Source organism: Sinocyclocheilus grahami, unplaced genomic scaffold (genome assembly GCF_001515645.1).
Source record: "Sinocyclocheilus grahami isolate Dianchi unplaced genomic scaffold, SAMN03320097.WGS_v1.1 scaffold157.1, whole genome shotgun sequence".
In the NCBI taxonomy this organism is placed as follows: Eukaryota; Metazoa; Chordata; class Actinopteri; order Cypriniformes; family Cyprinidae; genus Sinocyclocheilus; species Sinocyclocheilus grahami.
This window is the reverse complement of record NW_015505336.1, coordinates 663,102-684,569: the sequence shown is the minus strand read 5'-3', so window position 1 is coordinate 684,569 and position 21,468 is coordinate 663,102. Positions and strand designations below refer to the sequence as shown.

The window sequence follows — 21,468 nt, the reverse complement described above, 5'->3', positions numbered from 1 at the left end:
ATACTGAGGGCTACAGCAGGACATGGACCAGAATTTAGGTGGACGCTATGTTTTTGTAGACGTATATCACTTCCTTGACTTCACTATGCAATTATACTACGGTGAAACTGGTTGGGAACAAGTAAACGGAATGAATTGGAGAAGCATCTTGGAGGATTTTGACTGGTAGCAGAGCTGGGTTAGATCATCTAGTCACGTTTATAACAGTTGGTTATGGAGGCGCATGCAGTTTATAGAGTGTGGTTACTGAACAGCTATAATCAGAAAAGGCTAGTGGTGTTGAGAAAACAGAAAGATTACAAACTGTTAACTGGTTTGATATTCAGAGCTATATAATACAGTTTTTCACAGGCACTACATTTGATCTTCTTAAATACATCAGGTAAAATGCTGGTTTGCTTTTAGTTCCATTATTCCTTTGATTGCGATACAAGTTCTTAAAAAATGAGGAAGGCAAAAGTGCAAGTACCAGACTCTGATTAGATTAGCGTGTCGTCGGTGCATAGTTCTCATGCGGATTACACTGCTATGCTATCAGAAAGCAGGGTCGTTTCCAGTTAGCCTCCACTTTATCAGCAAGATTTAGCACCTTGTAATGATACCGTTTGGTGCAGTTAAGCCACCCGTCACTGGTGCATGATGGGGTTAAATTCATGGTATAGTGAACCTGACAACACGTTTATCCATATGATGGGCCCCTGAAGGTCAACCCAGGCTCTTTAAGCTCCTCATCAGGCCCAGTTCTGCAAATCGACTCCCGAAAGTGAAACATGGGTGTTTAGCGTAACAAAAAAATGTGTACCTGTAGTCAAATCTGTAGTTCTTTATTTCAATGAATGGCCGCATACTTGATTCAATTATTGTGTTTTTGGTTTTTTTAGACTTTAAAATGTCTCACGATTGAATAGTACCCTGATATAAGCCGTATATCTGCCTTAAACCATCCAATGCTTTGTTCCCGCCTCAAATGAATATAAGTGATACAACAAGAAGGCCCACAAAAATGGGGACATAAAAATTATAAAGGCCTGCGGGGCCTTTATTCAACCCTGTTTTAGGACTAGCATGAAATTGATGCTATCATTAATGAAAGTATTAAAGGGATAGTTCACCCAAAAATGTATGAACAGTTGACGGTAGCCATTGACTTCCATAGTGTTTTTTCTATACTATGGAAGTCAATGGGTACGTCAACATTTTAAAAAAATATCTTCTTTGGTGTTCAACAGAAGAACGAAACTCATACACGTTTGGAACAACATGAGGGTAAATGGCAATTTCCATTTCTGGGAGAACTATCCCTTTAAAATATCACTAAAAGTGTAGAATGTTCAGATTTTGATAAAATGCCACAAATTATTTGTAATACTTTATGTAATCTGTGTGAACAAAATAAGACCAAACTGAAAAATGACAAAATGGGATGGGAAAGCTGACGACATGCAGGACTCAAAATGTCCTTATTTTTGAACATCGTTCCTTTATCCTCAAGAAAAGTCAAAGTTCTTCCTTTTTTTGCGTAATTGTATGTCTTTTCAGTGTTTTAAACCACCATCAAGCGATCTTCGTGCGAGTTATGTGACCTGAGGGCCTCGCTTTCACATGAAATGTAGAATCGAGTGAGGAATGGCTTTATCGACGGCCCATCGTGACCGACCTTCTCGTCATTTAACGTTGCTCGAGTGTCTCTGTGTGTGCTGGTGGGCGGTGGAAGAAAGATGAAGAAGTTGAAAAGAAAAAAGAATCATGTTGCATATCAAGCGGTTTATTTTCCTGCATGGAATGGTGAACACAAAAAGATGCCTAGATGCATTTATAATAGGGGCATCCTTTGGCTGTCTATGTCATTGTCTTCTGCCTAAAACTAATTTTAAAATGCATAAAAACGCTCTCTTCTTACCAACATCCTCAGAATTATCTAGATTTAGCTTCATCAACACCGATGCAACAAATAACCTTCAAAACATACAGCATACTTGTAACATCCATTTACAATGGGGTTTTCACCTCGGCATCCTACACTTTTCAAGTATAGGAGTACTTCTATACCATCGAAGAAGAAATAAGTCCTTAAATACATACAAAAAGGAAAGCAAAAAGAAAACAAAAAACAGGAATCAGGAAGTTTTCAACTTAAATCCAGTTCCTCAGAGGACAAACAAAACCAGTTCTATTTATGTGGCCTTAATACAAACAATCAGAAAATTCACAACACTAGTTTTTCCTCATTTAATCAATGTTACAAAAGTCCTGCATTATAAAATAGGGCAGCTTTAAAATCAGTGTAATTAATAAAACTATACAATATACAAACATCAAATCTCCCATACTCAGGTGCGTCCGCCCTAACTCTCGTATCTAATCAATTCGGTTTGTTCGCTTCTCCAGCGTCTTCTCCAACGTTGTACCAAAAAACTAAATTACACACACAACACGAGAACAAAACAGACTGCCCAAACTATTGCTTGAAATTATTTTTCTCTTTTTTTCTTTCTTTAAAAAGGGTGCAATTTTGTCATTATCTTACACACACAGCCAATCTCGCTGATTAGATGCCAGGCTGCTCGAAACAAGGTTTTTGTGACAAAAAAAAAAAAAAATCCGTGCAATCGTGTTTCCCTTCGCTCTTTTAAGCCCTGGAAGCTTTTTTTTGTATTTTTTTCTCAATTATCACAATTGTCATTATTTTATATTTAGTGCAGACGATTAAGAAAGTAATGCCCAACTCATTTCTAAAGGGTAGGCAAGGACAATGACAAAAAAAATCACGCTAAAAAAACCCCCCACACAAGTGTAACTACTAAACCATTACATCATATGCCTGGGAAATTTGTCCCCATAATTAGTTTTTTGCTTTTTGTTTTTTCTTAAATGATGTATGCAATAGAAAATAAACAGGTAAACAATTAATATAACATGGAACTTTGTCAAAATGTACAAAAACTGGGCATATTTTTTGTCCTGGACGTGTTCGCTTTTGTGTGTTTGTGATGGAAAGGAAGTTTCCTCGTTTTTAAGGCTTGGTTGATTGACCGAAAAAACACAAAGTATGCGAAAACATTGATGATTGTTTGTGTGAAACCCAAGTGAGGCTGATCAATGGCGTTTTTCTCGTGTCATGGCCATGAAAAACACACTGACGTTCAGCCACTTGACCTGTCAAGTGCTCACTTTGGTGGTAACAAAAATCAAAAATGACTACATGAGTGCAAGCGAGTATTGCATATTAATCTTTTCCTCATTATTCATCTCTGGGAACGAAAAAAAACCCAGGAAGACTGAAAAAAGAAAAAGTAGTCGTCATTTAGAAATTGCAGCAACATCCATAAATATCAATACACTACTGTTAAATTGGAGAAAAAAGGGCACGATGACACAAAAACCTTCGCGTTACGCATTTTCTGGGGCGAATGATCGACTTTCAACTGATTGAAGTGTAAACGATGGGATTTTCGAAGCAACGGACGACCGAAAGTAGCGATATGTAGTTAAATGGAGAGCAATACTGTGTATTATCAATTAGCACTAATTTGACTCTCTTCAAATGACTACATGTGGAAGGTGGGGTGATAAGGTAAAAAAATATTCACATCTCCACATTGCAGCTTGTGCAATAACTCAGAAATAGACCATCGCTCAAGGCACATCGATGTGGAATTGTTCGTGCAGTTGGAAAAGGGACGATGAAGTGCGTACGTATGAAAACGATTGTTCTGACGGGAATAAAGGAGGAAGGGAGACTTTATAGAAATGACGACAACCTAAGAAGAGTCAGAGAGATGTTTAGCTGGTTGATTGTGAGAACAGCAGTAAAAATACCCTATTTTTAAAGGACCAAACAAATACTTGATCGGCAAGTGCCCGATGTTGGGATTACAATGTTTTTCACACTACTTTAACTCTACGTAATCTATGTAAAAATTTGTCACTAACACTAGAACATGCAGATTATTTTCTTTAAAAACTTTACTGAGCTTTGATCGACGGTGGATGAGGCTGTAAGTGTATATATTTATATATATATATATGTTTCGTACAGGAAACGAACAAAAACTCAAAAAACAACAAAAATTACATGCGAGGGAAGCTGGATCTTCACATTTTTGCACGACGCTTTCGAAAGTGTCCGCGAGGAAGTTAGTTCAGTATTTCGCCTCTTGCGTTCGCATTTAAACAGTCGATTTTTTCATTCATGATTTCGCAAACGGCTAATTTTCTTACGTATTTCATTATGTGCTCAGTTAAATTAAAATATTTGCTGTAGCATTTTGGAAATGAACTAAATTGATTGTTTAAACGTTGATATTTCTTAAAGGGATATTTGTTCTACAATGCTAACAATCGATGAACAAGCAAACAGACACATAAAAACAGCAACAGAAAAATCAATTACAGCTCCCCTTATTTCTCACAAGGCTATTTGTTCTATTTTCCTCTTTACGTGTTTTTTTTTCTTTTTTGTACACCGATATTTTAGAGTCCTGGAGGTGTGAACGGACTAGGAAGAAAAATATATATATTTATATATATACTTTTCAACAATCGCTTCAACGATCTATCTTACAAAGATATTTAACAATCCAACATCTACCCAACAAAATTGCACTTTCCTCAATTCAGTATTCACGGTTAACCTTTTCTTGCAGTTTATGGAAGATCGAACCTTCACTTGGCCCTTGGTGTGTGAAAGACCTTCCGCTGGGGTTTAGGAAGATTAGAAAGAATCGCGATGAATTTTGTACGAAAAACACAAAATATGAACATGCCTCCAAGTGGGGAGGGAGATCTCCCGTTAGCATACCGTAAAATGACCTGGTATCAAACATCACCGTTCATGACTTCTTCATCGCCTGCCCCAAAATGACACAAAACAACTGAAAAAATGGGTTTGGTTGAGTCCTTGAAAGTTCTTGATCTGACATGGTTTTGATGGTGGTGGTGATGATGGTGGAAAGGGGAGGAAATGGTCCTGGCCAGCAGACGCAATAGAGATTTTTAGCTGGTGGCATATCTGACCCAGGCGAAACCTCCAACGTTCACCGATACAAAAACCGTATTGATCCGTCAAAACACGAGTGATTGAAAGGCAGAGCTCCGACCTCCGGGTGGTTGTGGGTTTGCGACCCTTGGCCGTAGACTGCGTTGGAAACGCCTTAGAATTCACTTTAAGACCACAGGCACAGAAGCGGGAAGCTCTTTGATTGCGTCATGTTACGTTTTCCTCGTCTATCTGTGAGGGTGAACCAAAAACACAACAAAAACAAACAAAAGAAGAAAAAAAACGTGCACGTTTCTGAGAAAAGAAAGCTCTTCTTTTTTTTTTTTCGAGCTCCACCCTCAGAAGAGCTGGACAGCTACTATATATGAATATAGGCATGTAAACCATACATATGGAAGAATACATATGGACTATATAGATATATAGTAAGTGGGTGTAAGCGCGTTGAGTCGGTTCCTCTTGTTCCAGGGCTTGGCGGGGTTCTGCTGGAGCCATGCTGTGGGTCTGTCCGGTACTGGGGCAGCAAGTGGCTTCTCTCTGTTCAGACTGGTGTACATGTTTGCGGGTCGTACTCAGGGGAGACAGAGGGGGTGGTCGTGTGACCTCGGGAGCGGCCGGTCCGTGTCGGGAGTCTTTAGCCCAGGTACCACTGTAACAACACAGAGAGGAACAGATCGGTGAGCTCTGGAGTGCAAGTTCTACGATTTCAATGCACAATCAGTGTCATCAGCTGTGTGTGAACTATATATATTTTTGCCATCATTATATATATATATATATATATATATATATATATATATATATATATATATATATATTAGTGCTGTCAAACGATTAATCGCGATTAATCGCATCCAAAATAAAAGTTTTTGTTTACATACTATATGTATATGTGCTGTGCATATTTATTATGTATATATAAATACACACATATATAAATGGATAATGCTACTAAAACATTGTTTAAAAATGCTGCTTGATAATATGTAAAATACTAGTTTCATCTTACTTTTTACCTTATTTACTTTCTTAATATGTTTCTGATGTTATTGTGCAAGATTCATCAGTGCATGTTAATTAAAAATAAATGTTTTATAAGCAAAATGTATTTTTAACCCCTCCTCTCCAACCACCTGTCATAAAAAGAACACTTTCATGATTCAACCAATTCTCAAAGGATAAAATCAGGTCTTGTCGTACATTTCTTTTCTGGCTGAATACACACTTTCGCCACAATGCAAAAAAAAAAACCCCAAAACAAAACATAAAAATAAAATAAATATATAAAAGTTGTGACTGCAGTTTCATGTCAACTAAGACCCCCAATCCTTTTGTTTTTACCTTCTTTGGAAGGTTTAAGACTGATTATAACCCCCAGAACTGTCATTCATATAGTATCAGTATTATAATGGCAAACAGAAAAGCATACACCGCTTGTTGTTTTCTTATGGGGTCACTTTTGTATCAGCGTGGTGAGGTTTTAAGATGGTGCTTGACTCTGTGAGGGCTCAGCTCGACAACATTGTTTCTCTTCCTGTTCATGTCCATCTGTTCCCTCTCTCTGAATGCCTCTGCAGCACTTTCCGCCACATGGCCGTCTGTGGACTGGAGTGGTGAGGTTAGCGCGCTGCACCCCTGTAATCCTTCAGTGAAATGGGCTTATTGATTGCTGTGCTCCATTGTTCACATTTCCAGCAAGTGAGCAAGTGTTGTTCGGTGCTCGCCCACTTTTTCCCTTCGTTCTTCCCTCCCCTTTCCAGCTTCCCTCCTCCCACCAAGTTCAAGTTCATCCTGGTGTTACATCATGTCTGGTTGCCAGGGACAACCAGACAGCCGTATACGTGACTATCATTAGCAAGGCCCTTATCCCTTGTTCTTTCTGTCCCTCTCTGATCCCTCTTTCCCTGCTTCCTTTCTTGCTATTCTCTTTCTGGCCGGCATTCTGTCGGAGCGACATGATGCGATCCGCCCTGTCCGGCCCTTGCTGCAAATACACAAGCTTTTGATTCAACGCGTTCAGTGATTCGCTTGCTCCTCCCACCGCTCGGCTCATCATGCGCACATGATGCCCACCAATCCAGCAGCCGTGATTAATTAAGCCCACGGAGTTTTCAGCCAATTAGAATGAAGCGCTGAAGGACTGCCCTCTAATAACAACACAAGACTGCACACCAGAGTCACAGTTTCTTGTTTTCTATCATTATTGCACACTTTATGAAACTAACTTTAACGTTATACAACTAAACTTTGATTCAATTAACATAATTTTGCATTCAATTAAGATATTTAGCATTTTTAATGCATTATACTGTATATACACTTAATATAAGTTCTATTTTTTACATTTCTGTAATATTATTTTATATAAATATATTATCATAATATTCATTGATAACATACTTAACATACATAACATACTGAAGACATGCTAAATATTTACTTATTAATTGTATTTTTTATGTTTTATTAATTTTTATAATGTCATATAAAGGTGTAAATATTTGTAAATATTTATTATTTTTATAATGTCATATAAAAGTGTGTAAATAGACATGCTAAATATTTACATATTTTTTACTTATTTTAAATAATTGCATACATTATGAAAAATTTGATAAAGCATAATATAAACAGGCTTTAAAGTGATTTTTTAATTGTATTATTTTTTATAATGTCATATAAAGGTGTGTGTATATAATATACACATACACACATGCATGTAAATATTGTATTATTTTATATAAATAAATGAATATATATATATATATATATATATATATATATATATATGGCTTCATAAAGCGTTTTTCTTTGTCAGATTACATATATATATATATATATACACACCTCATATGTAAATATTTCTTATATTTTACAATATATACATATGACACCTTACATTAAATGTATATGTGAATTTTATTTATTTAAAATGATTATATGCATATTTTAATATGGTATTATATAAACACTTCGTAAAAACAATCATTTCCTTTTTTGTTGTTGTTATATAACACGTACAATATGTGAATACTATATAATTATTTAAAATAATTTAGAATATTTTCATAATGCACTACATTCACATAACTTCATATTCAGTGTTACTTTTAGGCCTATGAGGTATTTTTTATTTATTATTATACACTATACCTCCAAATACACTTTATATAAAGTCTGTAAACAAATGATACATTTTAAAATATTCAAAAGACATCATAAAGCTATTGTAATGTCTTATAATACTTAATAAACATTACTGTTACTGCATTTATTTAAAATGATTATATGCATATTTTAATATGGTATTATATAAACACTTCGTAAAAACAATCATTTCCTTTTTTGTTGTTGTTATATAACACGTACAATATGTGAATACTATATAATTATTTAAAATAATTTAGAATATTTTCATAATGCACTACATTCACATAACTTCATATTCAGTGTTACTTTTAGGCCTATGAGGTATTTTTTATTTATTATTATACACTATACCTCCAAATACACTTTATATAAAGTCTGTACATTTTAAAATATTCAAAAGACATCATAAAGCTATTGTAATGTCTTATAATACTTAATAAACATTACTGTTACTGCATTTATGTATTCATGTATATGTAAAACATGCATACATCATTTATGTAAAACATGCATACATAAATATCACATATTATGTCTATATATTATAACTGTGGTTATTTTTGAATATATATATATTTATATAACATAATAATGTGCAATATTAATGAATACATTAATAGTTTATTATATCATCTAGGCTTCATAGAATGCTCCAGCAGGTTAATCTGGTAGATGATCTAATGTAGTTAAGAGGAATGAAATGATTTGTGAGATTGAGTGGCTTCACTCCGGTTGGAAATGTCCCAGACATCGGCGTGGAAGGCTCTAGCGTACGGCTCGTTTAAATTCTATTGCTCACCGCAAGCGCAGCGGAGAAACTGGAAGGTTAGTTTTTAATCAATAGAAGTTGCTGACTCTGGACTTCTGCGCTCCGGTGCAGTGCAGCTTCCTTGTGTCTTTGTCTATCGGCTCGACCGCTCTCAAACTTTTCCTCCCACCCCTCCCGCTGTCCCTCTCCTGTCCTGAAAAGACTTTTGGAGACTCAGAGAGCAGGAGCGTGTTGGGTTCTCTGCGATACTCCCGTAACTGTGTGGACAGTCTGCTTATGTTACAGCACAGAGGCTGTGCTGACAGCAGTGATTTAGTCTGCAGATACACGGCATGCAGGAGCACAGAGGGGAACCAGACAGACAGATAGACAGACAATAAAACGTGTGAAATTACAACCTGTCATTCTTACGTTTGCAACACGGCTGGCCTTTCAGAACCAGCACAAACGCAGCTAAATAAAGAGAAAACAATCTTGTATAAATCAATTAAGAACTACATTTTGATATATTCTGTGGAACATCAGAGAGGTGTTTGCTGGAGATCAACTAATATTCATTTTTCACAGATGGACTGATATGATATACAGATTATTTTACTGTTAAAGTAACCAACAGCAAACATGCAAAAAATTATTAATTAATGCTTAGTTTCTGACACAATACACAATGCTAAACAAGTGAATAATCAATATACTACTACAATAAAAATACTAATTCTAAGTATTATCAATAATAATAAAAGTTTAGTAAATAATTAACAGTACAAATAAATGATAAACATTAAAATAGCAATTTAACAATAGACTACAACAAACATACATTGTGGATATTATTATTATTGTTGTTGTTGTTGTTGTTATTAGTAGTAGTAGTATAGTAAAAATTATAAATATTTGACAAAAAAAACAATATAAATTTAACAACAATTACAAACAGGACCTGTGGATAAAATATTAATATAATATTAATATTGTTTTAATAATAACAATAATTTTAGTGGTGAAAAAATATAAACATCTTGAATAATTTATGTAAACATTTAAACATGTAAACTTAATATAACGTTAAAGTCTCAATAGACTACAATCAAATTGTATTATTATTATTAATAAAACAATATTAATGATAATTTACTTGTAAAAACCGTAAAACACATGTAAATAAATCAATAAAATGCACTGTGAATAATAATAAATTATTACTGTTATTATTATTTAGTGGTGAAAAAAATATTTAAAAAAATTAACAATAGACTACAATAAAATGTATTTTGAAACATATTTCAACATTAAACATATTTAAGTAAATCAATAAAATGCACTGTGAATATAATAATAATAATAACAACAACAATAATAATGTATTAGTAAAATCTAATTTATGCAAAAACATTAAAATATCAAATTATTTTAACTATGAAAAATACATGCGAACAACATTCAAATAATTAATTTAATTTTCCTGTTGAACATTCAGTGGTGTAATGGGTGCTACTCTTTAGACGCCTACAAAAGGCATTTATCAGTTCAAAAGATAAGTAATAATGCAATAAAGTGTAAAAATAAAAATCTTTAGCGCAAAACTTGCTTATAGAAGAAACTGTGTGGGATAATCTATGATTTATGGCTTTGTTCAAATCCCTAACCCTAAGAATTATCAATAATAATGATGATTCTTGCCTTAGCAAGCAGCACTAATGAATCTTTTCATTGGCTCTCAGTTCAAAAAAGTCCTCAAAAGTCCTTTGCGGTGAAGTGGAACGCCGTGCCAGAGGAATTAAAGAGGTTTCACACACATCCGGATCAGTTTTATAGACTCTCAACTAATGGATGATGTTAAGATTTAATTAGGGGTGACAGAACCTAGAACGGTGTAAAAATGTACCAGGAATAAAACATCAAGTGTAAAAGGATCACTTCCTAACAAGAACAGATGCATTGTGGGATAGTTCATCTGGAAGAGCGAAAAACAACGACAATCCCAGACTGTGGGATTCAACCTCCTCCATCTGTCAGGAGACCGAATCACACTCCAGGCCCAGGAAGAGAGCGAGATTGGGAGAGAAAAGCAAGATTCAGCAGAAAAAACAAATGAAACGGTGGTGCGAGAGAGAGCCAGACGCCCAGCGGGCCGCACACGAGATGATCCACGATCACTGACTACCTTCGTATGACTCTTCAATACCTCGGCCTGTTCAAACAACCATACAAACATCGTCTCAGAGCGGCATCTTAATGGACTGTTTCTTTTTCCTAAAGGTTCTGTTTGGATGGAGCTTCAAGCCACCCACACAGAGTCAACACACTTGGCCGTTTGTGTTCGCTTTGGCGGGAAGGATGTGTACGGGATTAAGTCATTTCCATACAACAACGATAACGTTGTGGCCTGCGGTTAGCATTAGCCATGTGAAGTCACAGAGGGCTGTTGTAGGGTTTTGAGATGTTTATTTCCAAAATGAATTTTGAACCGGCTCTTTTTAATGATTCATTTGAGGGTTTGTGATTCACTTGGCTGTAGGGGAGAACCGCACTTACACACAAGAGAATGGGAAACCACTATGAATCAATTCATCATGTAAAAGGTTTTGATACTTCATCAGTTTTGTAACTAAAAATTGCAAATCACATTTTGAAAATGCAATATAATGAAGTAAGAATCATATGCAAGATTTGACACAATGTATATATTTACCTTGGAAAAAAAGTAAATGATAAAAATATTTTTATATTTTATGAATATTTCTGGATTTTTTTGTAGGGGTGACCCCGAATAGTCGAAGATTCGATGCTTCGATAGGAGGAGCCTGATTCGACTACCAATCTCACAGTCGAATATTCGCTGGGTGTTATGATCATGCCATTTTGGCTGTATGGGGGTGCTCAAATGTCTGATTTCAAATAGAATTGGATTTTTTCGATCAGGTAGGGTACAAGTGATTTCAAAACATTTCAGCCGGTTTATATATATCGTGTATATATTATTTATCTCCTATAAAATGCATTTGGTTGAGTTGTGCTGCAGTAAAGCACTTCATTGTAGTACTACGGTGATTATCTCTTCAGCACGCAGCGCGAGCAGGACAAACAACAATGCAGAATATTAATAACTATTACTGGGACTGTCATATACATAACAATTATAATGAAAACACTATTATATTAAAACGCTGTGAATTTTTAGTGTTTAGTTGTCGTGTTTCTGCACGCTGTTGCCTGAAGAACGCGTCCACAAAAAGAGTTCATTCAGTACCACACAGACACGTTCATGTGCATTCGGGGCATTTTGTGCAGATAGCCTATAAGTCATAATATTAATGTTATGTTGTACAAATAACGAAGCGTATTCTATATGAGATAAATGATGAGTTAAATCCCATTGATTAAAAACCTGCTGCTTCATTCTACTGATTATCTTCAGCGCGCAGCTCAAAACAGAAATGCAGAACATTAATAACTACTGTCATATATATAACGTTATAATGAGAACACTAATTTCACAAAAAGTGTTGTGAATTCTTAGGGTTTCGCTGACGTTTAATGTTAACTATCTTTTAATCAAAACATAAAACATTATTTACCCCATTTGTATCTGCGAGGCGTCCGTTACACATTTTCCCTGCGTGTTAACGTAATTATGACTCGAATATCGAATATTATTCGAATATCTGACTTGAATCTTGGTAATGTATTGTGCCCCCGCCCCCAAACATGTGATTCGACTATCAGTCGAATATCAGCAAGATTCGAAAATTCCAATTCGACTATGAAAATCCTTAGTCGGGGACACCCCTAATATTTTGTATGTATTATATTTATTTTAAATATATTTATAATGTCTCATTATATATATAGATAGATTGGTTAAAATGAATGAGAGCTCTCTGCGCGAGTGGGCTGGGTTTTAAAGGACTCTCAACTAATGGATGATGTTAAGATTTAATTAGGGGTGACAGAACCTAGAACGGTGTAAAAATGTACCAGGAATAAAACATCAAGTGTAAAAGGATCACTTCCTAACAAGAACAGATGCATTGTGGGATAGTTCATCTGGAAGAGCGAAAAACAACGACAATCCCAGACTGTGGGATTCAACCTCCTCCATCTGTCAGGAGACCGAATCACACTCCAGGCCCAGGAAGAGAGCGAGATTGGGAGAGAAAAGCAAGATTCAGCAGAAAAAACAAATGAAACGGTGGTGCGAGAGAGAGCCAGACGCCCAGCGGGCCGCACACGAGATGATCCACGATCACTGACTACCTTCGTATGACTCTTCAATACCTCGGCCTGTTCAAACAACCATACAAACATCGTCTCAGAGCGGCATCTTAATGGACTGTTTCTTTTTCCTAAAGGTTCTGTTTGGATGGAGCTTCAAGCCACCCACACAGAGTCAACACACTTGGCCGTTTGTGTTCGCTTTGGCGGGAAGGATGTGTACGGGATTAAGTCATTTCCATACAACAACGATAACGTTGTGGCCTGCGGTTAGCATTAGCCATGTGAAGTCACAGAGGGCTGTTGTAGGGTTTTGAGATGTTTATTTCCAAAATGAATTTTGAACCGGCTCTTTTTAATGATTCATTTGAGGGTTTGTGATTCACTTGGCTGTAGGGGAGAACCGCACTTACACACAAGAGAATGGGAAACCACTATGAATCAATTCATCATGTAAAAGGTTTTGATACTTCATCAGTTTTGTAACTAAAAATTGCAAATCACATTTTGAAAATGCAATATAATGAAGTAAGAATCATATGCAAGATTTGACACAATGTATATATTTACCTTGGAAAAAAAGTAAATGATAAAAATATTTTTATATTTTATGAATATTTCTGGATTTTTTTGTAGGGGTGACCCCGAATAGTCGAAGATTCGATGCTTCGATAGGAGGAGCCTGATTCGACTACCAATCTCACAGTCGAATATTCGCTGGGTGTTATGATCATGCCATTTTGGGGGTGCTGGGGTGCTCAAATGTCTGATTTCAAATAGAATTGGATTTTTTCGATCAGGTAGGGTACAAGTGATTTCAAAGCCGGTTTACCGGTTTATATATATCGTGTATATATTATTTATCTCCTATAAAATGCATTTGGTTGAGTTGTGCTGCAGTAAAGCACTTCATTGTAGTACTACGGTGATTATCTCTTCAGCACGCAGCGCGAGCAGGACAAACAACAATGCAGAATATTAATAACTATTACTGGGACTGTCATATACATAACAATTATAATGAAAACACTATTATATTAAAACGCTGTGAATTTTTAGTGTTTAGTTGTCGTGTTTCTGCACGCTGTTGCCTGAAGAACGCGTCCACAAAAAGAGTTCATTCAGTACCACACAGACACGTTCATGTGCATTCGGGGCATTTTGTGCAGATAGCCTATAAGTCATAATATTAATGTTATGTTGTACAAATAACGAAGCGTATTCTATATGAGATAAATGATGAGTTAAATCCCATTGATTAAAAACCTGCTGCTTCATTCTACTGATTATCTTCAGCGCGCAGCTCAAAACAGAAATGCAGAACATTAATAACTACTGTCATATATATAACGTTATAATGAGAACACTAATTTCACAAAAAGTGTTGTGAATTCTTAGGGTTTCGCTGACGTTTAATGTTAACTATCTTTTAATCAAAACATAAAACATTATTTACCCCATTTGTATCTGCGAGGCGTCCGTTACACATTTTCCCTGCGTGTTAACGTAATTATGACTCGAATATCGAATATTATTCGAATATCTGACTTGAATCTTGGTAATGTATTGTGCCCCCGCCCCCAAACATGTGATTCGACTATCAGTCGAATATCAGCAAGATTCGAAAATTCCAATTCGACTATGAAAATCCTTAGTCGGGGACACCCCTAATATTTTGTATGTATTATATTTATTTTAAATATATTTATAATGTCTCATTATATATATAGATAGATTGGTTAAAATGAATGAGAGCTCTCTGCGCGAGTGGGCTGGGTTTTAAAGGACGTACGTCAGCGGTTGTAATTGACGGATAGATAGCTGTAGTCTACCATCAATAGCCTTAGTGTCCTGTTTGAAAGCCTTCAAGGTGAAAGCTGTATTAATGTAGTGAAAGGAGGGGAGGAACCTCATGCAAATAACACACACCAAACACACAGTGCAGCACATCTGCTAGAGCGATCCAAGGTAAGACACGCAGAAACATACATCAGAGGGAGGAAAAGGAAGGAGAAAGGAAATGAAATGCAACGGTAATGGTTAATAGACTGAGAGACAGATAGTGGAAAAGGATAGTTCACCCCAAAATCAAAATGCTGGTTTATTCACTCTCATGTCATTCCAAACCTGTATGACTGACTTTATATTTGGTGGACAATTTCAAACACTACAATGAACAATGAATGGGGATTGAAGCTTCAAGCTTCAAAAAGGACCATAAAAGTATCATAAACGTGATCCATATGACTCATGAGACATATTCCAAGTCATCCGCTAACTTTGTGTGAGAAACCGACTGAAATTCATTCACGAGAGAAGTACGAATGAATCGGATCTTTACAGTAAATCAGTTGATTCAGTTCACAAAACTAGTCTGAATGATCTGTAAACAAGTCATTCTTTTGAAGTGGATCTTTTCAGGGAATCAGTTGATTATGTTCATAAAATAGTTTGATTTGTGAAAATGTTCACAAAACTAGTTTGAATGATTTGTGAACAAATAATTATTTTGAATCAGACCTTTTTTTTTGTGTGAATCCATTAATTCAGTTCATAATACTAGTCTGAATGGTTTATAAACAAGTCATTGTTTTGCTTTGGATCTTTTTCACAAAACTAGTCAGTTCACAAAACCTGTCTGAATGATTTGTGAACAACTCATTCTTTGAACTGGATCAATTGATTCAGTTTATAAAACTAGTTTGAATGATTTGTTATCAGATAATTTGTTTGAATTGGATATCTTAATTGAATCAGTTGATTCAGTTTATTTTTATTATTAGTTTGAATGATTTGTGAACAACTCATTCTTTGAACTGGATCTTTTCAGGGAATCAGTTGATTCAGTGTATAAAACTAGGTTGAATGATTTGTTAACAGATCATTTGTTGGAACTTGATCTCTTTATTGAATCAGTTTACACCTATATATTGGGGAGGATAATAATATTTTAATTAAATATTTAATTTTAATAAAAAAAAGTTGACTGGACTGAATGATAAACTGAATGAATTTTTATTGAATCAGTTGATTCAGTTCAATATACCAGTGAATAATGCACTTAAAGGGATAGTTCACCTATAAGCGAAAATGTGATGTTTATCTGCTTACCCCCAGGGCATCCAAGATGTAGGTGACTTTGTTTCTTCAGTAGAACACAAATTATGATTTTTAAGTCCAGCCGTTGCAGTCTCAGTCGTATAATGCATGGCAATGGTAACAAAATCTATGAGAGTAAAAAAAACATGCAGTGTCGTCACGAGACGCAGGGTTTAATTTGGATTTGTCTGTGCATTTTTTTTTACTCTTATAGATTTTGTTACCATTGCCTTGCATTATACGACTGATAGACTGCAACGGCTGGACTTAAAAATCATAATTTGTGTTCTACTGAAGAAACAAAGTCACCTACATCTTGGATGCCCTGGGGGTAAGCAGATAAACATAAAATTTTCATTTTTGGGTGAACAATCCCTTTAACTAAACTATTAAATGATTCGTTCTTGAATTGGACTCACCAGCTCACTGGAGTGGAAGATTATCAGTGAATAACAACCTGATTATTTGCACAAAAATATCGCGAAACTTCAGAAAACTTGAGTCGTATGGACCACTTTTACGAAAATCTCAATCCTCGTTCATTCACATGCAACCAGCACATTCTTCAAAATATATCTTTTAAATCACACAGGTTTGATTTAACAATGACATGCCAGAGTTCTTCCCTTTAAAACCAAGTGGGAGTGAAACAAGTCGGAGCGATTGCGTAGAGGAATGAGAAAGACGAGAAAGTCAGGTGGTAGAGATAAAGGAAGAACGATCAGAAAACGACAGAAGCGGGGGGCTGGGAATCTTGGTCTGGTCCTTTAAATGGCTGTCAATGGCAGGAGTAATCTCATCAGGACGGAGGAGTGCTGAGTCAGCAGCCGCGCTAAAGTGCCCGAGGATGAGTGTCATCTCAGAGGAATTCAGCCTCATGTAATGCAAACCAGCCTGGGCCTGGAGAGCAGTGCTTATAAAAGCCATCTCAAACCCAAACTGCTCAGCCACGTATTACAGATCCCTGTGGGACCCCGCAGACATTTACTACATTATTTATTTACATTTTACCATCAGACTCTACGAGGGAAAAAAGAAAACGGAGCGCAGCAGTCCATTAGACGACCCCAAACAAACAGCTCACACTTGAGGGAGATATAAACATATTCATGTTGTTTATTATTAGAGCGGTGGAGAAGCGGCGATGTTCGCAGGTGTGTGGGAAAAAGTCGCTCTTCTCGTTCCCGTTTCAGATTTGTGGAAGTGTGTATGTGCTCTGACAGAAACAGCAGCCTGTGATTTTCTGGGGTGTGACATGGAGCATAGAGCTGAAATCAATCTTGGGTAATTAATTTGTGTGTCCGGCAGTCTGGCACGCTGCCCTCTTCTGGCTTCGGGAGGAAAAGCACGTGGGCGAAAATTTGTTTAAACAACACTATTAAGGAGGCATTGCCTTCCCTGCAGGCTCTTGAGGTTTCTTTGTCTCTGGAATGAACATTTATTATGAATTCGGGTAATAATCGTTAGGCGTGTTTTGTGGGGACGTCTCCGCAGATGCTTAACTATGGCAAATTGACGTGGAGGACAAGAGTCAATTACTGATGTTATCTCTCCCGCATGCTAACGTTTATAGGAAGCGAATAAAAGCCAAGGGTGCCGGCGTTCTCATCTCAGCCTCTACGAGGCCGATTTACTGCGTGTGTGTGTGTCACATTGCGGTGCCTATCTGCTCTTCCCATCACACTCAGTTCCTCCCAGTGCGTTCTGATTAAAAACGCTGTTTATGAATCATTGCTTTATCTGCACTGCTTCGGGACTGGGGTCGGGCTACAGTCCCTGTACACTGCGCAATTAAATGCATATTACAGGCCTGTGTATGTGTGTGTTTGTAGTTTTTCTGTTTTATTGATCAGAATTGATTGAGTTTGGTTTTTGTCAAGCAAGCAAGCAGATCAGGGTTCAAATATATAATCATAAAAATATATTTTTTATATATATTATATTATATTTTGTAGTTTTTATAGATAGATAGATTATTATAAATGATTTTATATTATTATTTTTTTATTATTTTATTTTATATTATTAATATAAAAAACGCTGTTTATGAATCATTGCTTTATCTGCACTGCTTCGGGACTGGGGTCGGGCTACAGTCCCTGTACACTGCGCAATTAAATGCATATTACAGGCCTGTGTATGTGTGTGTTTGTAGTTTTTCTGTTTTATTGATCAGAATTGATTGAGTTTGGTTTTTGTCAAGCAAGCAAGCAGATCAGGGTTCAAATATATAATCATAAAAATATATTTTTTATATATATTATATTATATTTTGTAGTTTTTATAGATAGATAGATTATTATAAATGATTTTATATTATTATTTTTTAATTATTTTATTTTATATTATTAATATATTTACAATGAATGTAATTGTTTTTATATATGCTTAGATATAATCCTTATATATTATGATACTATATAACAAAAATAAAGAACACTTATCAAGTCTATATTAATTACTAAAACTAATTACTATATATAATATAATATATATATATATATATATAACTAATTATATATATATGATTTATTCTGATCTACATTTAAAACAAACATGATATACAATGTCATAATAAATAATGCATATATAATTTGTACGTAATTATATATTGTACATAATACATAACAAATCACACACACATAACGCTTTATATATAATGTATATAATATAAATGTAAAAATGCATATATATATATATATATATATATATTCCATCTATCTCTCTATCAATAGGTTTATTAATAAATGTTATTTTATATTTTAAAATATATAATAAAAACTCTAGTTTAAACTATTGTATGCATAATGAAAATGCAAAGAATTCTTTGATCTTTAAATTTGCTAAGCTTATAATTTTTTGATAATTGAAAAAACGAATTCTAATGAAAAATTCAATTGAGAAAATTAGGGATGTAACGATTAACCGCGAGCCGTTTAAAAATCGATTCAAATATGTGACGATTCAAATCGGTTGAGATGCTAAACAAATCGCGATTCAATTAGGGGTAGTTTATATGAATGCATGTCTGAGGGGAACTTACTGTCTTTAGAAAAGTTTAGATGCTATTGTGTTGCTTTGTTTACAGCGGAAACCAAGGAAATGCTTCAAGCGCCACCTGCTGGCAGAGAGTGAATCTGCGTCTCATTCAGCTCGTCTGCTGTTTCTTTCATGCAGATATTTTTATGTATAGTTTCACAAAACTGAAGTCAAATCATTCTGTTTTTGCTTCAAAACCCTAATTTAGATTAAAAACTGCTCATGTTGCATGTATGCCGCATCTTTGTTTGGATCAAGATTAAAATGCAGTGGTAGCCTCTAATTTTTAATGGAAAGAGCACAGACAAAGCCTTAGTTTGTTTATATGAAGAGATATATTTTATTTGTGTAACTTATTTATTTGATTTGTGGCTTGTTTTAAAATTTCAATTTAGTTTTGTTATTTACATTTACATTATATTTAAATTGTGTTATTTAGCAGACGCTTTTATACAAAGCAACTTACAAATGAGGACAATAGAAGCAATCAAAACCAACAAAAGAGCAGTAATATGCAAGTGCTATATTAGTATATTATTATAGTGTTATATTTCAATTTCACAAAGAAACATGCAGCATTTTGTCCAAGCAATAATAAAAGGACACATTTTATTTATAATTTGTCTTAAATCTCATTTTGTAAAAAAAAGAAAAAAAAAAAAAAGAATCGTGAATCGAATCGAGAAATCAAAATCGTGAATCGAATCATGACTTGAGTGAATCGTTACATCCCTAGAGAAAATATATATATACACACACAATTTTTTTTTTTTTTTAAGTTGCCTTCTAAATCTCTTAAAATGGCTCCTCTGTTTGTACAGGCATGACGCTTCTGGTCCCAACCTCGCATCCGTATATCTCTGCATGTGGTGCCAACCTCTCCATCTGAGAGGGCGAACGCCAACAGCTCCCATGGCAGCAAACCCCTGAGGGTGCTGCCACCCTCCCACCACCTCTTTCTTTCATTTCCTTCCCCTCCTCCCACGGCAGATCCCTCCATCATACTGTCCCGTCTCTCGCTCTCTGCCTGGTTACCATGGCCGGGCCGCTAGGAATGTTTACAGTTAGGGTCACATCATTCTCGTCTGCCTGTCACTTTTGCTCTCTTTTGTACCCCACCCCCCGAAACACGCCGGCCACCGCGGGTAACTTTTGTCCTGCCCGCCCCGGGGTGGTCTGCACCAGCTTATGAGGCCAATGAAATGGTGCGACCGAACCCTGCCGTGGGGTCACAGGCTTGTCAATATGGCCAGTCTGAGACTCATACAGTGCTTTAATATAAACTCACAGTCCAATCACTGTCTGGCTAGACAGAGCCTCAAAGAGTTCACTGACACAGTGGGTGACGGGAGATGTCTCTCGCAGCTGATCTACAATTGCTTCTACAGAATGACAAAAAATAGCTTGCAAAAATTCTCATAGTTATTTAAAAACCAAAGTTATGGCCTAAACTTCAACTTCAGATATGTAGTAAAAATATAAAGTTACTGTGTATCGAATTAAAATAAGTACAGTGCAAAGCGAGCACAAGTGTTTTTCTTTGCACCTGTTTGCAACAATGGAGGTGTTCAAAGGCTGATTATTTGTATGAGAACATTGTTTTATGATGTTAAAACGAAATGGCTTGAACATCAAATGAAAGAAGAAACAAACAGAACAAAAGGGAACTGAAACAAAAGTGACTGTTTGAGAGTGTTAGTGTGTTACAAACAAAAATAGTATGACAAAAAAAACAACAACTCAAGTTTACAAAACAACAACAAAAATCAACTGCAAATAAACTGCCTTAGAGCATAAAACAAAACCAAAAATGTAAACACACACACACACACACACAATATAGATATAGTATGCTTATTATATTTTTAATATAAATATACATTATGTAATAAATATTGTACTAAATATGATTTCATATTGATAATTTAAAAAAAAATGTATTAATACATTTAATTATGATACATTACAACTATTTATGAACAAAAAATGAATACAAAATTGAAAAACTATTATTAAAATATATTTTTTTAACCAACAGACCAATAGAAACTCAAGTTTCCAAAAATTAAAGTGCAACTATGTGTGCTAGACTACAAATCGAAAACAAAAAATGTATATTAATATATAAATTAATATATAATATAAAATGATATATATATATACACACACACACACACACACACACACACACACACAC

At 35.3% G+C, this 21,468-nt stretch overlaps 1 protein-coding gene across 8 annotated transcripts in view; it reads right to left on the bottom strand.

Annotated features, from left to right (window-relative positions):
• Positions 1 to 5,313: 5,313 nt before the first annotated feature.
• Positions 5,314 to 21,468, bottom strand: part of nfia (nuclear factor I/A) — a 199,528-nt gene continuing 183,373 nt past the window's right edge. For all 8 annotated transcript variants that reach the window (XM_016282236.1, XM_016282238.1, XM_016282242.1 and 5 more), the window contains one exon: positions 5,314 to 5,648. In XM_016282236.1, the coding sequence (XP_016137722.1) occupies positions 5,634 to 5,648 (15 nt within the window). In that variant the 3' untranslated portion in view covers positions 5,314 to 5,633. The remainder of the gene's footprint in view (positions 5,649 to 21,468) is intronic.